This window comes from Euprymna scolopes, chromosome 23 (genome assembly GCF_053919585.1).
Source record: "Euprymna scolopes isolate OS-2025 chromosome 23, ASM5391958v1, whole genome shotgun sequence".
NCBI classification, from domain to species: domain Eukaryota; kingdom Metazoa; phylum Mollusca; class Cephalopoda; order Sepiida; family Sepiolidae; genus Euprymna; species Euprymna scolopes.
The window spans coordinates 45,991,135-46,013,894 of record NC_136504.1 but is presented as its reverse complement, the minus strand read 5'-3'; the positions used below and the strand labels follow the sequence as shown (position 1 = coordinate 46,013,894).

The 22,760-nt window shown below is 32.1% G+C and overlaps 1 protein-coding gene across 6 annotated transcripts in view; it reads left to right on the top strand.

Moving 5' to 3' along the window:
* LOC145245870 (ribonuclease P protein subunit p30-like) overlaps positions 1-22,760 on the top strand; it is a 162,295-nt gene that overhangs the window by 84,755 nt on the left and 54,780 nt on the right. For all 6 annotated transcript variants that reach the window (XM_080107583.1, XM_080107584.1, XM_080107586.1 and 3 more), the window contains one exon: positions 6,351-6,416. In XM_080107583.1, the coding sequence (XP_079963709.1) occupies positions 6,351-6,416 (66 nt within the window). The remainder of the gene's footprint in view (positions 1-6,350; positions 6,417-22,760) is intronic.

Below are 22,760 nucleotides of genomic sequence, written 5' to 3'. Positions count from 1 at the left end.
TGTCGTATACTTTAAAGTTGAAATGTAAGTCTATCACTTAAGTTTGCATGCACAGATCATGATGTTATAATCATTAGATCACTATGGACGGACACCTTAACATTTAATAATAAATGTTTAAATTTCAACTGTAATTCTCATGGTTAATGTTGACCGTGTGGTTTGTTCCTTGCATATGGAGTCAGAGATGGCTTCGTGGCCAGGTTTAAATCTCCTGACTGGGTGTAATTGTGACTCCCTGCACTGATGATTCCCGGAAGGATGAAATGCTTGTCTGTAGGTATTTAAATTATGATAGTAAAATAATAATTATATATATATATATTAAAATGCTTAAAAGCCAAATTACAATACAACGATTTTGTAAAATAAATGTAGATTTATTTAAAATTAATACTTTCAACGTGATACATCTTCTAAAGAATATGTTTTTTTTTTTTTTTTTTTTTTTTTTTTTACAAAGGCATCACCACATTATCAAGGCCCAGAGGCCACTCAAGGATAAGGGTTAAAGAGTGTACAGTAGAAATTGGTCAATATAGTAATGAAAATTTGGTAAATTTAATAACTTATATGGAACGGCTCATCAAGAACTTATTTACTTTAGACTTGAACACAACCATATTGTAGTCAGCCGGAAAGCAGGAAAACGGAAGACAATTCCACAGGCGTGCAGTTCTAAGAAAGAAGCTTTGTTCATGGAATCTACGTTTAGGTTTAGCCACAGATAAAGAGTGGGGGAAATTATTGATAGTGTTTACAGCTAGACGAGTGTTTCTTGTGAAAGTTTGGCGAGGGGGGACCAAAGATTGAAGCTCAGTTGAACACTTTCCATGAAAATAACGATACATCAGAGACAAACTCGCAACATCTCTTCTGTGAGATAGAGGTTGCAAGGAGGAGAAAAGGACATCTCCTACGAGGCTACGAAGTCTATTTTGAACTCTATCAAGGCAGGACAAGTCCTTTCTAGCAGCTCCTGCCCAGATGTGGCAACAGTATTCCATCCTTGGACGTACCTGGCTTTTTTTTTTCTGACTTTTTGTGCCATGATGCTATTAAAACAAAAAGAATTTAGTAGTAGAAAATCTTTCTTCAACTGTAATATATTTTTTTTAATGTTCAAAAAAAAACGTGTTGGAGCATATGGTATGAAATAGGTTGTGTTCTCCGTGATATAAGCATTTTTTTTTTTTTTACATTTTAAAATAAAATACGTATGTTAAACGTTTAAAAAAACAAATTACAATGCAAATATTTTTTTTAAATAAACAAACATTTTTGTTTAAAATTGAAAATTTTAATAGTTTTCTTCAGATTTTTTTTTTTTTTTTTTTTGCCTAGTGTTGTAATGATTAATCAGAATCATGAATTGGAAAAATTGGAACTTTTGGGGTATCAAATTTGGAAAACTTAGTGCCTATTTTCTGATGCCAAAAACGATCCTCTAGTTTATTTTTTGGTTTAATTTTGTTTAAAATTTAATTTTTCATTGTTAGTACTAAAGATAGCGTTTTACGTTTGCGAAAATATATGGATATAATGGGTATTTTTCATTCATCTGAAAATAAAATCGTAAAAAAACAACTGCATATTAAGAGATTAAAAGAATTGGAATTGGGAACAGAATCGGTAATTGTATCGGAATTGTGAAAAATATTAGTCGTCACATTACTATATATATATATATATATATATATATATTTTTTACCTTTAGTGAATACAGAGCATTAGTTATTTTTGCCAGACACAAACGGGTCATCTGACCTGCTTCATCAGATGTTCTGTATTAAAATTTATATAAAAATAAAGATTATATTGAGATCTATTTCAGTATCAAACTTTTTATCATTTTTAGACCACCCTACATTGGATTTTATATATATATATATCATGGTTCTTTGAGAGGTACAAAATTTATATAATGCAATCATAAAAGGAAGACGAAAATTCATGATTAAAATGTTAAAATAAAGTCAACGTTTAAAATAAAGTTAATGGGGTGAAGAGAATAAAAGGAGAGAAAAAAAAATGGGGGAGTCAGCTGACCGGTTTCACTCTCGCTTTATCAAAGTTGTATCGAAGGGTTTGAGAGAAAAAAAAAACACGAATGGAAATCAAAATTATGTACAGATAAAAACAATGTTGTTACGTTATGTGTGGGGGGGGGGGGATTAGGGAAAGCGATTGAAATACAGCAATGTTATATTGCTCGAAGATCCTAGAGATTAATCACGCTCAAACTTAAGAGGCATTCCTTCTGCTTGCAGAGGCAAGGCCTTCTCAACTGAACATGAACAATCTCCAAGATCTTTAAATGAAATAGTGAGTGGGCACGAATCAAGATTGTAAAAGAATTCGTGCTAAAGTTTGCTGCACAAGACTGGTTTTTTATAAGGTGGTCAGTAATTGAAGACCCGTATGTATTGGCAATTATGTTTGTTTGGTATGTCTCGAAAAGATGTTCTACCCCCCCCCCTCCACATCATAATAATAATAATGTAATTTACAATTTTGAATGTAGTTGCAGTGCCAACTATGTGGGTCTAACATTAGGATTGGATGGAAGAGACGAGCAACACGTACCTACCAAAATCAGAGATAAGGACATACCAAACAACAGAAGTAATTGCCGATACATACGGATCTTCAATAACTGACCACCTTATAAAAAACCCGTCTTGTGCCGCGAACTTTAGCACAAATTCTTTTTCAATCTTGAGTTGCGCTTACTCACTATTTTATTTAAAGATCTTGGAGACTGTTCATGTTCGGTTGAGAAGGCCTTCCCTCTGCAAACGAAAGGAATGCCTCTTAGGTTTGAGCGTGATTAGTCTCTAAGATCTTTGAGCAATATAACATTGCTGTATTTCAATCGCTTTCCCTAATTTTCTTTCTTTTTATTTCTTTTTTGTTCATACATAACGCACCGTTATTTTTATCTGTACAGAATTTTGATTCATATTTTTTTTTTTTTTTTTTTTTGCTCTCTCAAATCCCTCGATACAGCTTTGATAAAGCGAGGACGAAACCGGTCAGCTGACTCCCCTATTTTTTTTCTCCTTTTATTCTCTTCACCCCGTTGACTTTAACATTTTAATCATGAATTTTCGTCTTCCTTTCATGATTGCATTATATATATATATATATATATATATATATATATATATATATATCTCATTCAAACACTACCATGTTTGACTATATGGTTAAGTGGCAGTTTTAGTCATTTAGAACTGCTTTAAAGCTTTACTGTTCACTCATTTTTTGACCAAATTTCAAACAATTATTACATTTTATAGATCACCTTCTCAGCTATATTGTGAAAAAAAAAATTGAATTTTCGTTCAGTAAAACAAAACTTATAATGAATTTTCTGGTGTTCAAAATCATAAAAATATGTAAGGAGGTGAGCAACGCATTTATAACTGGTTTCCATAGTGTGACCTAGTATTTAAATTGAATTGTGTATTTAAATCAAGATTTAAATACTTAATTTTAGGCTGACGATATATATCGTTCTTGTTCTTTATATTTCGTCACCAAGGTAAAATAAATGATTCTCACAAGATAGGCTAGTGCAGTAGTCGTTTTGGAACTGAGCAAGATCTACTAATGTATCCCCACCCCTTTAAAACTTGCTGAGACTGTTCCGGCTGGAGATTCGTCAAGTCTATTTTTAGACCGGATTGTGAAGCAGAGAGGGGGGGGACAAAATCATCGCTTCCCCTTTCCCTTTTTTTAACTGGACATGAGCGGAAATCGTTCTTTTAAACTTGGGCTGTCAACCTGTTGAGAGGTCTCTCTGCTCGAGAGAGGATGGGACGATTTCTTCCCCTCATGCAAAAAGGAGATACCGATACACGAGGCGTGAACGATGCGACCATCTCCAGTCATGCGAGAGAATGCGATGAATTTACTTCTTCACAAAAGAGACTATGGCTTTTTCCCATCATGTGAAAGAGATATGGATGTGCCAAACACACAATGTGATTTCTTATCCCTCCCGAAAGAGACAGATATATAACGTGTGAGCAAGAAACGAAAACATGCGAGATGGCTATGTGAACTTTTTCCACACCGAAGGAAATATCTTGGATTTTGATTACCCCCCCCCCCCCCCCCCGAAGGACTTTCGCTCATTTCAATAGATATACTTCAGATTCCATAATTTTGAATAGTTCTTTTTCTTTCATTAAACTCTTCCTTTTTTTTTTTTTTTTTTTTTTTTTTTAAATGAATCTATTTTTGTATCATTTGGGAAAGTGTTCATCTCGTTATTTCATCGCATTTTTGTGTTCGTCCTTGTTTTCATCCACTTGTTTTATTTTTGCTGTGTCACATATGCGATAAAGAGAAAATATTTGGGTTTTTGCTTTCCCGTAAATTTCCTTGTACCCCCCCCCCTTTGGGCAACGTGTTACAAAGATAAAGTTTTCATTCTTCTCGGAAATTTCTTATACCCCTACGTTTATTTGTTGCTTAAATTCCCACCTTTTGTCGCACGTGTAATAATAGCAACCACATTGCTTCAGCGACTACTGTTGCTACTAATTCACTGCTGTCGCGAAAAGAGAACTAACAATTGAAACAGAATGAAAGCATGAAAGGCCGATAATTGGGATTTTATTGAAAGCAGACAAGTACCATATATTATTACTATATAATGTGTTTATGGGGACAAAAAATAAGACTGAAATTAAACAAAGAACAAGTGAATTTATTGGAAGCCTGGAAGAATCATGGATTACAATAGAAAAATGCGTGCATGAAAAGTAATATGGTTAAGCTTAAACATGGAAAAGTAAAGGACTAATTATTAAAACTGAAAAAGAAAAGAACAAGATATTCTCGTAAGAATTTTTTTTTAAAAATTTTTAACATTATATAATCAATTCTTAATGCTGCAATATTTTAAGTTATAAATTTATTATATTTTTTACTAGAATATCTTTTCTTTTCCAGTTTTAATAACTAGATCTTTACTTTCCATGTTTAAGCTTAACCATAGTTTTCATGCTCGCATTTTACTATTGTAATATATATAACAAAAAAAAATGACATGGATACTGAGAAACTATGCACTTCACTAAACATATCTATCAGGTGCTGTGTGGGTTGCAAAGAAGTCATTTTAGTATTTAATTTTATTTGTATGCATTTTTTTTAATTTATACAAAAAAAGAAATAAAATTTTAGTTGTGCGACAACTCTTAATAAAATACATGAGTTATTCCCCTTGACTTTTTTCCCACACTTTCCCAGTTATAGTTTTTTTTTTTTTAATGATAAACTGTAGCAAAGTATATTAAAGTGTTAATGTGATTGTACAATAAAAGATGAAAATTAGCTAGCCAGAATCAAATTTTGATATGCCATTTAGGTCCAACATTTTTGATCTTACAATTTCATGTTAGATTACATGTGTTGTCATGGTTGCATCTGTATTAAGAATGAACTGTACCTACCCGGTGCTGTGCAGGAGGTTTTTACTTATATTTTTGATTGGCACCCTTTCCTTGCCCAATTATCTCTTATGATTCCATTAATATTTTGCAAATTTTTTTTCTAATTTATTTATTAGATTTCTAAAGTTTAACTTTTTTAGTACTGTTTTGATCATTAACTTATTGATCAAACCACATTATTATAAAGTTATAACTAAAATTGAGAAAAATGGGGGGGGGGTTAAATTTAGCCCCACCCCTTGATACGATTATAATTTCAACAAACAGGCTAGTAGAGAGAGTGAGTAAATATTTGGAAAGGGTATTAGTTCATATATTCTCTTTTCAGCCATGGATTAAGTAGTTGAGTAGACTAGACTCTTGAGCTTAGTTTGCGCAACTAGTTTACACTGTACTAGGTCACTTGGTATTAGGTTACATGTTACTAATTTAGTTGGCATTGATTAACACTTTACTAGTATGCATGTTATTAGTGGCTAGTTTGCCCGTGACTGGTTTGTCCTGTGACTGGTGTGCCTCGTGGCTGGTTTGTCCCGTGACTGGTGTGCCTCGTGGCTGGTTTGTCCCGTGACTGATGTGCCCCATGACTAGTTTGTCTGTGACTGGTGTGCCCCCTGACTGGTTTATTAGTTTACATGATACTAGTTTACTAGTAATTTTTCTGCCAGGTTCAATAAGTTAACCTCTGCTGACACTTCAACTGGGGCATTTCCTATTATTTTCAACTAAATTATTAGTGCAACTACTGATTCAATACCTAACATTTCTGTAAGTGCTTTTTTGTTTTTAGGTGTGATGTGAATTCCTTTTTAAAAAATAAAAAAATATCTTCTCTTTATTTCTAATAGTCTAATATCATTTTCCTAATTTGTTTAATTTTAGCAATCTGCAGATATCCAGGCATATGACCTTTTAGCTGTCCAACCAACAACAGAAAAATTATTTCATGTAAGTAAACTTATTTACATAATTATAAAACTCTGTTCACTTTGCTTGCATTCTTGCTTCTCGTCTTCAACAATTGAGCGATTCCATCTTTTGAAAAAATTGACAGGTGAATATATATATATATATATATATATATATAAAGCGTGGCTCAGAATCTAAGGAATGAAGGTGGAGAATTGTATGTTTTGATTTTGATTCTAGCTGATGGCACCCAAGTCATATATTTTTTCTTAGTTTTAATATCATTACTATATATTATCATTACTATATATTAGGTGTAATATAATGATCGATAGAGAATTGTCTCTTTAATAATAAATACGTAATCTCTGGATGAATTAAAATGTATTTAAGCATATCTTAGGGCTGGTCAATACTGGGTGGCCTGCTAGGTTTTTTTTTTGGGGGGGGGGGTTGTAGAAATTGTTTCAGACAAGGCATGAAGCCACTTGCTGTAAGGAATTAATGAGAATGAGAGATGATTATAGAAAAGACAGGAGATGCTTATTGACCTATGGTTTTTGGAAAGAAACTACTGAAATAGGAAGCTGTATTACAATAAGACATCAAAACAGTAAATTGATGAAGACCACTAGACCAATGAGTCAACCGAGCTGGAACAAAAGAAGCAGGAAATAGATCATATAATTCTGAAGAACACATGCCATAATAGTATTTATAGAAAAGACTAACAACATCATGTCTATAAGAGAGAGGTTGTAGAGAAGAAGAAAGGAGAGGGCCAATCAAATTATATTTGTTTCTGCACCTTATCAAAACCTTTAAATTGGATAGATTAATCTGCCCAAATATGACAAGTATACTCCATACATGGTCTGATAGATTTGTAGAGAAGGGAGAGATTAGAAACCTGGCCAGAAGTATTAGGTTGAGAAGAAAGTTCTTGCAGAATTTTTCATTTTTGAGTTCAAATGATGTATTTTCAAATAAGTTTCCATGATAATACCTTTACTTTATATATCATTTTAAAGAGCGTTTTTCATTCTATCCAATCGTTTAAATTACAATCGTTTTAAAACAGTTATCTTTTCAGAACGTTAAATACAAGATGGAAAAAAAGCAGTGTCACACAATTTTCTTATTTTAATTTAAGCTACGCCATAAAGCTGCTGAAACAGCTCGTGATATCAACCAACTTTTTGGCCCAGGAATCACTACTGAATGCACAACACAATGGTGATTGAAGAAATTTTGTGGTGGTGACAAGTCTTAAAGATGAGTGTAATGATTGACCATCAACTGTTGACAACAATCAATTAAGAGCCTTAGTTGAAGCTAATCCATGCACAATTCTGAATTAGACGTAATGTATACAATGATTTCCAACCACTTGAGAGATTGAAAAGAAAAAACTTGATGAATGGGTGCTTCACGAATTGAACAACAATCAAAAGTGTTATAAAGTGTCATCTTCTCCTCTTTTACTCAACAACAATGTCCAGTTTCTCAACCGGGTTGTGACTTGCGATGAAAACAACCGGTGATGCTCAGCTCAGTGGTTAGATGCCAACAAAGCTCCACGACATTTCCCGAAGCCAGAGTCGCGCCAAAAGAACGTTATGCTGACTGTTTGGTGGTCTGCAATTGATTACATTTTTTGGATGCCGGCGAAACCATTACAGTAGAAAAGTACTGTCACCAAATGGATGAAATGCATCCGATCTTCAACAACAACACTCAGCATTAGTCAACAGAAAAGGCCCAATTATCCTCCATGACAATGCCTGTCCACATGTTACTAAACTGACCCTATAGATCTTGAACGAATTGGGTTATGAAACTGTCTCATCCACCATACTCTCTAGATTTCTCATCTACTGACTACCACTTTTTCAAGCATCCCAACAAGTTTCTGCATGAGAAATGCTTCAAAAACCTTAGTGATACCAAAAGTGCCTTCAATGACTTCATCACAACCAGACTGCAAGATTTTTACGTTACTGGCATAAATACACTTGTTTTGCTTTAGCAAAAGTGTTTTGATTCTGATGGACTTATTTCGATCAATAAATTTTCAAGATATTGAGCTGAATTTTAAAAGTTAAAAACTGCAAGAACTTTCTTGTCAAATTAGTTTGAGAGTTAATTTCTAAAAGCCATCTAACACATGCCAGCATATAAAATACATTAAACCGAATATTATGATGATGATGATGATGATGATGAAACAAATAGTATAGTTAAAAATAAAATGAAACAAAGATGAAAAGACTACTGGATAACAGCAGATAAATACAGCAAGTAATTCATAATTTTCTCCAATGTTATGAAACTTTACCTACTTGTAATTCATTGTGATGTCACAAAATGTATTTTCTCAATTCATTGCCATATGATGTCATTAAGAAATATTTTTTTAAATATTTAAAAAAATGAAGAGGAATCAAAATTTTATTCTTTTAAATCTATCTACTAAATGTACCTGTGACTCGTTGGGGTCACAACTTGTGTAGGGAAGATTAATTAGGATTGAAAAAATTGGAGTTTTTGAGGTATCAGAATCGATATTGGATTCTAATTCCAAAAATGATTCTTATATTTTTTTACGATTTAATTTCTATTACTGGTACTAATGATGAATATTTATTTATTCTAAACTGCAAATAAAACTAATTTATAGATTGTAAGGAATTTAGATAAAAAATGCTAGTGTGGAAAAAAGGCATATTGAGTGCATAAAAAAGAGGGGGAAAAGCACACGTGGAAAACATGGATGAAAATTGCACAATGAGTTTATCAAATTCTAGGATACAATAAATAAAGAGAAAATATTAAAAAGGTTGTCAAATTAAAAAGAAAATTATGTAATAATTTAAAAGTAAATGAAGACTCTCCAGTAACCCCCTCCCAATGAAATTCCACTTTTTTAGGCGATTTTAGAATCAAAATCGTTAATCGTATTGGGATCAAGAGTTTAGAACCGAATCGCTAATTGTATTGGAATAATCCCATTATTTATTCTGCTTTGTTTTCGTTCAAAAATTGATAAACTGCGTGACATATTGCATAACTAAAAATAAGTCTTTTTACTTATGAGTTTGATCATATTATTAAAAACATTTCATAAAGTTATTTGAAAATTTTCAAACACCAAATAATGTTATAATTTTTTTTTTCTTATTTTTATTTATTCAATAAAAAAAAAAAAAAAAAAAATTTTAATTTTTTCCCGAAACTTGGAGTGGTCTACACCTTTTTCAAAGAAACCTTTTCTTTATATTTACCCATGTATGGGATATTATTGTCACATTTGGGCTGGTGCATCTACCAGTAGTCTCTTACTCGTGGACAGGGTTCAAAAGAGTCACGAATCTAATATGTCACGAGCTATTAGCTAGGCTTCACCCTCTCTCCCACCAATGAAATGTTGCATCGCTCTGCCTGTTTTACAAGTATTTTAATGGTATATGCTCTAATAAACTACAAGCCCTTGTACCCCCTCAATGTAAATACCCTTGACAAACCAGCAAAATCCCACTCCTACACAGAGATCCCCAGATGCCAGAAAGCCTTTTACTCTAATAGTTTCTTCCCCAGGACTGCTAGACTTTGGAATTCTCTCCCGGGTTCCTGCTTCCCCAACTATACTGACATGCAAAAGTTCAAGTGTAATATAAACAGACATCTTGCTGCTCAACTCCCTTAATAGTATTCTTGCAATTATGTCCCAGATTGTAGTCTCCTACATCAGTGACACTATGCCTTGTTTGAGATTTAAAGGTAATAATCTATAATATAAATCTCGCCTGTCTGTTTAAATGCATGTATGGATGTATGTCTGTTTGTCTGCCTAAAACTTCCAATAGAGGCAACGGATTGTCATGAGATCGGTACCATTTTGAAGCTCGGCCCTTGGGACGACAAATATAAAAAATTGGCTAAAACCATTAATTCCTTCACTCTCAATTGAGCACTTTCCTACAAGGAGGGGGTCGCTTTTTTAGCCGATATTTTTGAAAGTCATCCCCTCTTTTTGATTGACTAGCCTTAATTTAAACTTACGTTACTTCTGGTTTGGTGATGCACGCAGACGTCATGTTTTTTTGTTTTTGTTTTTTTTTGTTTTTTTTGCTGAACACACCCCTCAAAACACCTGGATAATGCCGGGTACCCAAGCTAGTAACAAATTCAAAAAATAAAATAACCATATTATCAATAAGATCAAATGTATACTTTGCTCTTTCCACAAACGACTACCCCATTCAGCAGAATGAAGAGAAAAGTCTTTGAAAAAGTTGTATACCACCAAAAGTCTCAGAAAAAAAAATAATTTAAGATTTTATTCATTTAATAAAAAAAAATTAGACCCCCATATATACTTGTGTATAAGTAGAATTTCTGGGAGACGATTTTAAGGTTATTTTTTGGGGGGGGTCAACTTACACATAGGTAATGATTTTGGAAATGTTGTTATAGAGCAACTCAGTACTCAATCATAACATAGAAAACGCCATTTTGTTTGTGCACTTGGTATATACTGGTAATCCTAGTAATTAATCGCACTCCTACTGAACCCCTCTGCAGTGTGTTTGCCAGCATGTAAGTACATGTGCGATTTCTTTTTGTTCGATGAGGGATAATTCGAATAACTCTCGCAATGTTCACTCTTTAGGCATGGCTATAGGCCTAAGTTCGATATGATGTATTCAGTGATGAGAAGATAGTTTTTTAGTAGGTTAGGAAACCATTTAATGGCACTTAACGCATGCATTCACATCATTACAGTTTGTACAATATATGCGTTTATGTTATTATGGTACATGACATAAATTATGTCTAAAAACGGTAACTGCGCCTGAAATCTAGAGCATGTCATTGATCAGAATGCCTGATTAGTAACATTTGCGTTCGTTGCATGTAAGTGTGCAGTGAGTTGGTTGTGTGTATGAAAATCAAATAGACCACACTTGCATAAATGTATATATTTTCGTTCGCAGATGCCGAGAAACCATTTATAATATGTCTTATAAAAAAAAAAAACAACAAAAAGGAAATTATCAGAGCCAGAAATAGCTATGAGACGGACCATTTAACTTGTCTAGAATCTACAGTCGATTTATACACAGATAATACCTAAAATGACACCATTTTTTATCTTAAAATGCACATTGACTTATACACAAGTATATACGGTAATTTTATTTGGTGTTTTTGAATATTTGAGATGAGAATTGGTAATTTTTTTGTATTTTGATTGTTCAGACTTTTGTTCTCATCTTGTTTGTTATTCTCACAATGTTTCGGCTGATGTAACGTCCGACAGTCTTCAAGTATATATCCACACTGGATGTTATTGGTGAATGTTGGTTGTTTTTGTTTTTCCAACATGCTAGACCTGTTAGAAATTAAACAGGAAGTGTCCCCCATTGTATTTTTTGTGTATATATTCAGGTTGTTGCAATATTTTTGATATAATAGGGTATGATCACTGAAAGTTGAAAAGTTTTACTTAGAGACACTGGTGATAGGAATCAACTAATCAAATGGAGCCATGTTCTGCTAGCAACCAATCAGAAACCAGAATTGCTCCATAAAAATATTGATTCTTTTAGCATTCCAGCACATATTTTTTTGTGTTAACAAGAGAAAAATCTGTAGTTCTTTTCCTGCAAAATTATAAAAAATCCAAGACTTATACTATCCACTGAAAATTCTTCATCTCCAGAACTTGTACAAAATAGCTCCCCATCATAAACACTTCTGAAATTAAACATGACTTACAATTCAAGGCAGGTCCATATCGGTTGATAAAGTGGTTTTGAATTTTTCAGATGAGGATTTGTAATATCTGTATTATTTGGATTATTCGGACTATTGCTCTCATTTCAAATATTCAAAAATCTTTTATCAACTGGTCCAGACCAGAATATATACACACAAAAATAAAAAAGGACACTTTTCCTATTTAATTTCTGACAGCTCTAGCCTGTTAGCAAAACAAAAACAAAAAAAAAAACAATCACCAAGAACATTCAGTGTGTGTGTGTGTGGGTATATATATTTGGAAATTAAAACAAAAGTAAAAAATACGAAATTATGGTTTAAAACAAATTTATTTTAGCATGACACCCAAGATGGCTGACATGTAGCAACATGGGGATGGAATTTTTTTCCCCCAAATACCAGGTTTATCATGTACAAAATCAACCTTTTGTTGGTAACATCAAATGGAAACATCTGACGAGTTGGTGAGAACAGGAAATTTTTATGGACACATAAAATCATAAAATTGCCATCTCATTAATGAAACGGCTGTAATGAAGAAATCCAGGATGAAATAAACAAAAGTTACAAAAAAGAAAAAAATGTAAGTCTTTGAATTTCCACAAAGTTTTGCACTATATATATATTATATATATATATATACTATAAGAAGGTCGGCGGTTACATTGGCCAAAACATTGTGAAAATAACACTCAAGATGAGAACAGTAGCCCAAATAATGCAAAACATTATTTGGTGTTCTAAATTTTTCAAATTATTATTTATTTTGAAGGAAATAAGCTTCTCATTAATTTGCCATCTAATTAAACGTGTTTGGTGTGTGTACAGACAAGTATTTTAATTAGATGGTCATTATGAAAAAAAAGAAAAAAGTCCCTCTTTCTTTTGGATATTCAAAGACATGAAGAAATATTAGAAAGTGGTTGAATCAACAGAGTAAGACAAGAGAAATACGTAGATAGCTGAGAGAGAGAGGTGACTTGTTTAGTTAATTATAAAATTCAGCTAATTAGACTAATTAAAATAATTGTTTTCAAAGATCCCAAAACTAAAGTTAATTTAAGCATGTATTTTTTTGTTATTCCTTTTTTTTTATTCCTTTTTTTTTTTTACATAGGCATAACCACATTATCAAGGCCTAGAGACCACTCGAGGATAAGGGTTAAAACTGTACAGTAGTCAGTTGGACAATAAAGTAATCATTAGTAATGGAAATTCGGTAAATTTGTTAACAAGTGGAATGGCTCAAGAACATGTTTACGTTGGACGTGAAGATAACCATATTGTAGTCAGCTGGAAAGCAGGAAAACGGAAGACAATTCCACAGGCGTGCAGTTCTAAGTAAGAAGCTTTGTGCATGGAATCTACATTTAGGTTTAGGCACAGATAAAGAGTAGGGGAATTATTGATAGTGTTTTCAGCTAGATGAGTGTTTCTTGTGAAAGTTTAGTGAGGGGGGGACCAAAGATTGAAGCTCAGTCGAACACTTTCCATGAAAATAACGATAAATCAGAGACAAACTCGTAACATCTCTTATGTCAGATAGAGGTTGCAGCGAAGATAAAAGGACATCTCCTACAAGGCTAAGAAGTCTATTTTGAACTCTATCAAGGCAGGACCAGTCCTTTCTAGCAGCTCCTGCCCAGATGTGGTAACAGTATTCCATTCTTGGACGTACCTGGCTCTTATATAGATAGAAAATTGCATCAGCAGTGAGATATCTACTGGATCGATAGATCCCACCATTTTTCCAGCAGCCTTGGCAACAGATTTGATGTACGTGTTCCATTTAAGATCAGGAGAAAGGGTCAAGCCCAGAAGCTTGTCAAAACTTGAGGCCTCCCCAAGATGAGAGCCATTCATTTTAATTGATGCCAGATGGGGATCAGAATGTTGATGATGAAAAGATAGAAGCTTGGTTTTAGATGCATTAAAAGTAACCAGCCACTCCTTTCCCCATTGTACAATATGATCAAGATCAGAGGAGAGAGAATTGGAGAGAACTTGGTCGTTTACTGTCTTAGATGTGCTACCATAGATGGTGTCATCAGCAAAAATGTCTACGAATGATGTAAGGATGTGATTTGGAAGATCATTAATTTAGATCAGGAAAAGAGTTGGGCCCAGGATGGACCCCTGAGCATTAATACTGTGAGCTTCTGATTTTTGCCCATCAACTACTACTCTATGAATCTATCAGAGAGAAATGATTTAATAAATGAGAAGACATTTCCAGCTATAACATAGCTGGAGATCTTGTGAAGTAAACCTTTATGCCATACCCTATCAAAGGCCTTAGATATGTCAAGAGCAATTGCCCTAGAAAGGTTGCCTCCGTCGAGAGATTTGCTAATCCTATGAGATATAACTGTAAGCACATCTGCTGTAGATCTAGCAGAACGGAAACCATATTGTGTGTCACTAAGAAGGTTATTTTTTTTGAGATGGTTGATTACTTCTCTATCTAACACAGATTCCAGCAACTTACTCATGACGCACAGGAGACTTATTGGCCTGTACTGAGAGGGAGATGAGCGATCACTTGAATTCTTAAATACAGGGCATACTGATGAGATTTTTCAGGGTGATGGGAAGCAATTCTCCTTAAGACAACATTTAAACAGTTTTGTAAATATTGGCGCTAGTTCTAGTTAAAGTTTTTTTGAGTACTATAATTGGAATATCGTCAGGGCCGGTTGCTTTACTGGAATCAATGTTTTTGATTAGCTTGGCAACATCACGTACAGATATTTGTATATCACATAGCGTGTTTTCTGATACAGGAGGAAATATTGGAGGTTGGTCATAAAGGGTAGAATTAGCTGTAAAGTTCTTGGCAAAGAGTTTGGCTTTGTCTGATGCTGACAAGATTACCTCAGGTCCATTGATGATAGTTGGGATAGAGCACATGCTTCTGTTCAGGATTCTGTTTGCTATTTGCCAAAACTCGTGGGAAACAAGCCACTACTCAGCTACTTTGGACTTGACGGACTGAGCATACAACTCTCTTGCATTCTTTATTAGTTTCTTACAATGGTTGCTGGCAATCCTGAAAGCGGCTTTAGTTTCCATACATCTGTTACGTTGGAAGCAGTGGAAAAAGTGATTTCTGTGCATAATGGCAGCAGCACATTCTGGAGAAAACCATGGCTGGCTGTTAGGTTTTTGCTGGAACTTTTTCAAGAGTATGAAACGGTCTATACCTACAATTAACCATTCCGTCAGGTCTGATACTATAGAGGACACATCCTTTTTAAACATGGAACGCAGAGGTAGATCTTATATAAATGTACGGAAGCTATCCAAGTCGACCATAATGTATCGATATACTGTACGATGGAGAGGTACATCTGAGGACTTATTGCATTTCATTTTTATTTTAATTGATACAACTGGGTGGTCAGAAGATCCAAGAGGAGACAGAATGGAAACCGAACATAGTTCAGGGCAAGTTGTGAGAAAAAGGTCTAGGAGACTCGCATACTGGCTGTCATTATCGGGCACATGGGTGGGTTCATGAACAATCTGAATGAGGTCCTAAGTAATGGGGAAATCATGACAGAACCTCCCCTCATCATCGGTCTTGTTTGAGTGGGTCAACGATTCCACATTGTGAACATTGAAGTCTCCACATACGTGAATGTTAGCTGAAGGATAAGCAGATAGGACTTGGTCAATTTTCTCATATGCTTTTAAGATAGTAACTCCGCTGTTGTGGGGGGGGGGGCGATAGAGAGTAAATATAAATGCAGTAGTTTGAGCAATTGCAACCCGGAAGCACATATAGGGTAAGTTAGGATCTTCTCTGGAGATGTCCTTACCACATGGAAAGCTATCTTTTAATAAAGGCACATATTCCATGGCCATCGCGATCTTGGGGGTCAGATTTAGAAGTTAAGTTAGAGTATCCTTTAATTACGAACTTATTTAGGGAAATAGTCTGTCAATTGCCAGTTTTGCTTAAAAATAAAAGGTCTGGTTTATTCCTATTCATATTAAGTTAGATATATGGTTATGTATTTGTATTTACAGGATCACTCCTAAACTAATTAATCATTATGCATAAGGGTATGGAATGTGGGCTGTATTTAATTTAGTTTAATTTAAAGTGCTTTTTTTTGGGGACCATAATATGAATATGACTTTTGATTTAAAGATGCTGGTGTTTCAGATTTGTATTGAATTTGATACATAATAATTAGACACCAATTTAACAAAATTTCTGGAATTTGTTTCTTAAAATATCTTAACCTTAAGATTTTAGACATTTTCCAGAATCAAAATTGGACTAAGAATTCTAGACATAAGGTTTTGTCCCATTATATTTTGAGTTTAATCTTTGTAGGAGAACATTAAATGGTGCAAAACTGTTTTGTTCAGGAATTAGTAGTACTTCTGCAGTTTAAAGTCTGTTTTTCCGCGAGTCTTGCTCGGCAACAGACAACAGAACCACTGGAGCGAACGAAAGTCAATAAAAAAAAAAAAAAAAAAAAAAAAAACCTACCGTAATAATTTCATACATTTTACTGTTTTATCAATTTTTTATGGCATTTCTTTTTTTTTTTTTTTTTTTTGTAACAAGTTTTGTTTCTTTGAATTAGTAAAATATATTTTTTGTTTTGTTTGTGTATGGAAAATTATTTTGGTATTTTTTATGTTTTTATGACCTGTCCCAGTGTAGTATAACCACCCCCAACCTCCCCATGTAAAGAACGGCTTTCGAGGTTCGGGTGTTTATTCTGAAAACATTCTAAACATGGAGAGGTTGAGAGTGTTTATAACAAGCTGGCGCAATGATACTCTGCCCTTTCCTTTCTTTTCCTTTTTTTATTTCTTCCAATTTTTAACATCTGCTAACTCCCGTCTCTTTTTGCTCACTTGGTATAATCTGGCGATTTCTATCATTCACTGGATGTTGCCAAGCGAGACTCACAGAAAAATGGGCTTTAAACTGCAGAAGTCCGAATTAATTTTATCCCTCCTTGGATGTATATTACTCCACTTAAAGTACATAGAAAATCCTTAGGAAATTATTGACTCGCATTTAATAGCATAATAATAGTAGTACTTATACTATTTGCTATTTTATTTGGTTTTTATCAGTAAAATGGGATCAATTAAGGTTTAAGGACTCCCACCGAATGGCTGAAACAAAAGGATCAGCTTTTGGTTGATACTAGTTGACCTTGACACACAATCTGTAAACAAAAAAAAAAACAAGTTCGTTTTTGTTGTTTTTTTTTGCTAGCAAGATTCGTTTTTAATGTAGGGTGCAAAATTTTCTTTTTTTTTATAAAACTTTTTTAAAAAATAAATGATTATTTTTACATGTTAATAGTTGTATTATTTTTTGATAGCCATTTTAACCTTTTATGGCCTGGTTGAACTAATTCGTTCAGTCGTAAATAAATTAATATAATGGCATAAATAAAGTGGGAATCTATTCAAACACGCCTTGTACATATTAGTTCAGTATTTGGTAGATGCCTGATATCTCCAGATTGCAACTGTCCATTGCTTACATTTAGTATGCCACCATCTGTTTCAGAATGAAGGATTTCGTTTGTGGTCATAAACACTTTTTAAAGCACTATGGACAATAATCAAGGCAAGTCTATGAAATGCAAAAATTGTCAGTGGTAGTTTAACTATTGAACTTTATAATTTTTCCAGTTTAAAGACAATCATAGTATCATTACCCTTTAAACTAACTAAAATTAACAAATATTTTTTTAATCATCTACATCATAATTTCGGTCATGAAGGGTTTTTTCATTTTTTTTTTTCATTTTTTTTTTTTTTTCATTTTTTTTTTCATTTTTTTCATTTCATTTTTTTTCATTTCATTTTTTTTCATTTTTTTTTCATGTTTTTTCATTTCATGTTTTTTCATTTCATGTTTTTTCATTTCATGTTTTTTCATTTCATTTTTTTTTCATTTCATTTTTTTTCATTTCATTTTTTTTCATTTCATTTTTTTTCATTTCATTTTTTTCATTTCATTTTTTTTTCATTTCATTTTTTTTTCATTTCATTTTTTTTTCATTTCATTTTTTTTCATTTCATTTTTTTTTATTTCATTTTTTTTTCATTTCATTTTTTTTTCATTTCATTTTTTTTTCATTTCATTTTTTTTTCATTTCATTTTTTTTTCATTTCATTTTTTTTCATTTCATTTTTTTTTCATTTCATTTTTTTTCATTTCATTTTTTTTTCATTTCATTTTTTTTTTCATTTCATTTTTTTTTCATTTCATTTTTTTTTCATTTCATTTTTTTTTTCATTTCATTTTTTTTTTCATTTCATTTTTTTTTTCATTTCATTTTTTTTTTCATTTCATTTTTTTTTTCATTTCATTTTTTTTTTCATTTCATTTTTTTTTTCATTTCATTTTTTTTTTCATTTCATTTTTTTTATTTTATTTTTTTTATTTTATTTTTTTTCATCACCACAATCTAGGAAAAGTTTTATTTTTAAGAAAAGTGTGTGGGTGAATAAATATTTTATTTTTTTAATGTAGGTACAAAACGGTTTTGGGAAAATCAGATTTTCTCTGCATTAAAAACCGACATTCGAATTGAAAATTTAGGGCAATGATGTTTCCTGACCTCAGTCACTGAAATAGAAATCCTTCTAGACTGAGATAATTTCTTTGCATAACAAAATCTCATCTTGAATATAGTTTTATTTACATTATAAAGTTCTGTAAAAAACAAAAACGCAACTTTGTTATATTGTCTATAACCTGGTATAACAATAACAAATGAAACTTTGCTAAGTTTCATTTGTCAGCTTAAATGCTATTTGGGTCTGATTTTTTAAAATCCAGCAAGATTATATGTTAGATATAATGAGAATTTAACAATTCACGTTCTGTTTTTGTTTTAAATCAAACTAGCTGATAATAATGAGGCACACATTTTCTTTAATGGAATTTTTTCAATAATCAATTTTCTATACTTATGGGGAGCATTCCAATACAAAACCTAACTAAGAACACTCACACACACATAAAGTACATTTGTGTGAAATTAAAAAAAAAACAAAAAAAACAGCCCAGCCGTTTCAGAGTCCATAAGGAATGAACTTGCGCGCGCGCGCACACACACACACACACACACAAAGTACCTTTTATATATAAGTAGAGATAATGTTTTAGTATCACTCCTATTGAACTCTTCTGATAAGAATATAATACTTTGATTATAATCCACTCAGAAACTACACTGGTAGCATTTTATTACTGTAATATAATATTTTTCATTTCAATAGAAGTGTTTATCTGTATTTATTCATTACTAGCGGGACCTGTGGAAATTCCACAGACTCTTTCATATGTAATATATTGATGTTGTCATTCTGTGAATGTTCAGCGTAAATGGAGACGCCCTGATATTATTGTAGCTCTTTTGTAAAAACTGAAAAAGTATTTATCTTAGCTAGCAGGGACACCCGGCATAGCTTGGTTGTAAAATATGCTTAAATATATTTTGATTTGTGCAGATTTTGCTTATATTATTATAGTCAATTTTCTATCAATTATAAAGTTGTGATTTCAAAAATAAAAAATGTAACCATATAACTTAGGTGCATCAGCTGTAGTCTAAACCGAAACCAAAATTTATGAAGAATTCTCCATAAAATTATCTATTACAAGAAAGAGAAGGCCGTAACAATTAAACGATGGTCACGCAGAAGAAAAAAAGATGTAAGCATGGCACACAAAATAACACACACGCTATCATATTAATATATAGATCATCTTTCAAGAATATAACAATTTCCATTTGTCCAAAAAGACTTAGAACTTTCCAGACAACTCTATTCTTTTTTTTTTTTTTTTTTTTTTTTTTTAATAATTTTTTTTTAATAATTTTTTTTTTAATAATTTTTTTTTTAATTTATGAAAGAAATGTATAAGTACATTTTAATAACAGTAAATCAAATAAATAGCCATTGGATCTACAAATTAATCTTTTTCTTTAAATCTTAGATATTATGCATTCGAGGTTATGTTAATTAAAAAAAAATACCAACTTTGTGGGTGTTTGTATTTAAGTTTTATCTGGCCTTACACAAACAAGCATTTTTATTTTATTTTTTATTACTATTTCACCTCAAACAAGGTCACTTGGATGTAGGAAGCTACTATATGCAGCATTACAAGTTGATTTTTTTTTTTTTTCTTTTTAGATAATTGTTATTTTATCGACTTGCATGAAAAGAGCTATGTAAAAGATGCTAAAAACCGTTTGAATTATGCAAATACCATCAGTAGTTCAAAAGTTATGAGAATTTTAAGTGCCAAAATTTAGGCTTTTCCGTGGACATTTTTCTTTAAAAAAAGTGGCCAAAATTACAGACCTCAACATTTCAAGAAATTCAGTAATTTTGCCACCATTTATTTACTTTTCAATCTATTCTCATGAAACTTGGCACTCATGTAAAATTGTGTGCTCTTTCTGATTTTGCAGTCACATCTGATGTATCTCTTTACCATAAGCCATGAATTATAAATTCAGATGTACAAATTTCAAATTTTTTTAAACTGCCGCATGGTATCATATAGTGCGTGTCTATTTATGAACAAAACTAAGTATTATAGTGGTATTTAAATATAGCTTTATTGAGAATAGGCATTTTTCTGCCTCCTCACCAAAGGAGAGCTTAATCTTTGGTGTAACCATTGAATGCCTAAAGAGCATTCAATGGCTACACCCAAGATTAAAAAAAAATTGAGTAGATATGAATTAATCTCAGAAATAAATCGAAGAAAATTTTTCATATATCTATATATTTTGGATTTCTGTAAAAGATAGAAATTCCCATAGTCGACCAGAACTTATGCATTTTAGGACCAGTCCAATTTTCAATACCAGGAATCCTGATAAGCAACAACTATATACTCATCAGTTGATGGTAATTTTTGTCATTTCTATTGTTGTTTTACTGAAAATTCAATTATGTAAATGAAGAAATAAAACAGTAATTTTTTACCTTGTTTCCACCTTAACATTTAAAATGATTACTTCTATAGGTTTTAGGGTATGCTGAAAACAAATATCACATTTAAATTTTCTGCAAATAAGTAGTTTTCCAGATATTAAGCAATGTCATTTCTTATGTTATTGCTGGTGGCCATCTTGGTACGCACAAGTGCAACCCCGAGAAACTATGCACAAATGCGCATACCAAGATGGCCACCAGCAATAACGTTAACGTAAGAAATGACATTGCTTAATATCCGGAAAGCTACTTATTTGCAGAAAATTTAAATGCGATGTTCGAAAGAATTTTAAAGAAAAATGTTAAGGTGGAAACAAGATAAAAATTTACAAAATGCATCACAGTGAAATTCTTTATCAAACCGCCTAATTATTGTTATTTAGATATCCTCAGTTAAAAAAAAAAAAAAAAAACTGGTTTGTTTTACAGATTTGAAAAAATGGTCTTGACAAGGAGTTAAAAATAAATTCAAGTTTCATAATATCTTTTTTATTTAATTGTTAGGTGAAAGTACAGAATAGTAACAAGACACCCTTCCTTCTCCATGTTAAGAATGGGTTTCTAAATAAGGTTATTTCAACATGGTAGCATAAGTGCACAAGTACTTTTTATTTGTTATATATTTGTTTCTTTGTTTTTGACCACTAAAAAACACAATTCTACCTTAAGTATAAGTAAACACCTGTACTTAGTATATTTTGGTTTTTAACGCTTTCAGTACATGTGTACTAAAAGCATTGAAAACAAAATATTGTTTGGAAATCAAATTTGAAAACCTTTTAAAATAATTTTTTTAAATTAACAAACTCAGAATAAAAAAAATTACTAGTCTAGTAAGATGAAAGCAGAAAAACAGTTTCCTATTTTTAAGAGAATACTTTAGTCAGCTCAGCACATTAGCGGCCCGTTTTTCTTTTAAACGGATTTGAATTTCTATAAAAGATAACATTTTAAAGAAATTTCCGCACAATTAATAATTATCAAATATTTACATATTATACATGAAAATAATCCTGAAACTATATGAAAATGGATGATATATGCCAATTTATCTTATCAATTTTGAAATATTCTTCAACTTTGCTCAGTCATAATTTTGCTTCCTGTGGTCGTAAAAATATAAATCAAAGTCCAGTAGAGATGGACTTCCATGTTTATATAGCCTGTAAAATTTCAGTCATATCCAATCAAATTTAACCCCACACATATGCATCCAAACGCAACATATAAAATGTAAACATTGAAAAAAGTTTCCCTTTTTGTTGTCATCATTTTTTACTGTTTTTTAATTTTTAACTTGAAGCATAAAAATATTGAACATATAAAAGAAAAATAGATTAACATCATTGGAATGCTTATTTTATTCTTTTTCTATCAATGTAATTCTTTTAAAAATTGACCAACATGTAAAAAAGATATGACTTGTTGAAGCACATTAGGTATGTAATATTGCCGATGTCCACAAAAATACAGCATACGCTTGTAATACTACTATATGGGACATAATTTGTAGGAACACTATGTAGGGAGTTGAGCAACAAGATGTCTGTTCACATTACACTTGAATTTTTGCATATCAGTACAGTCAGGGAC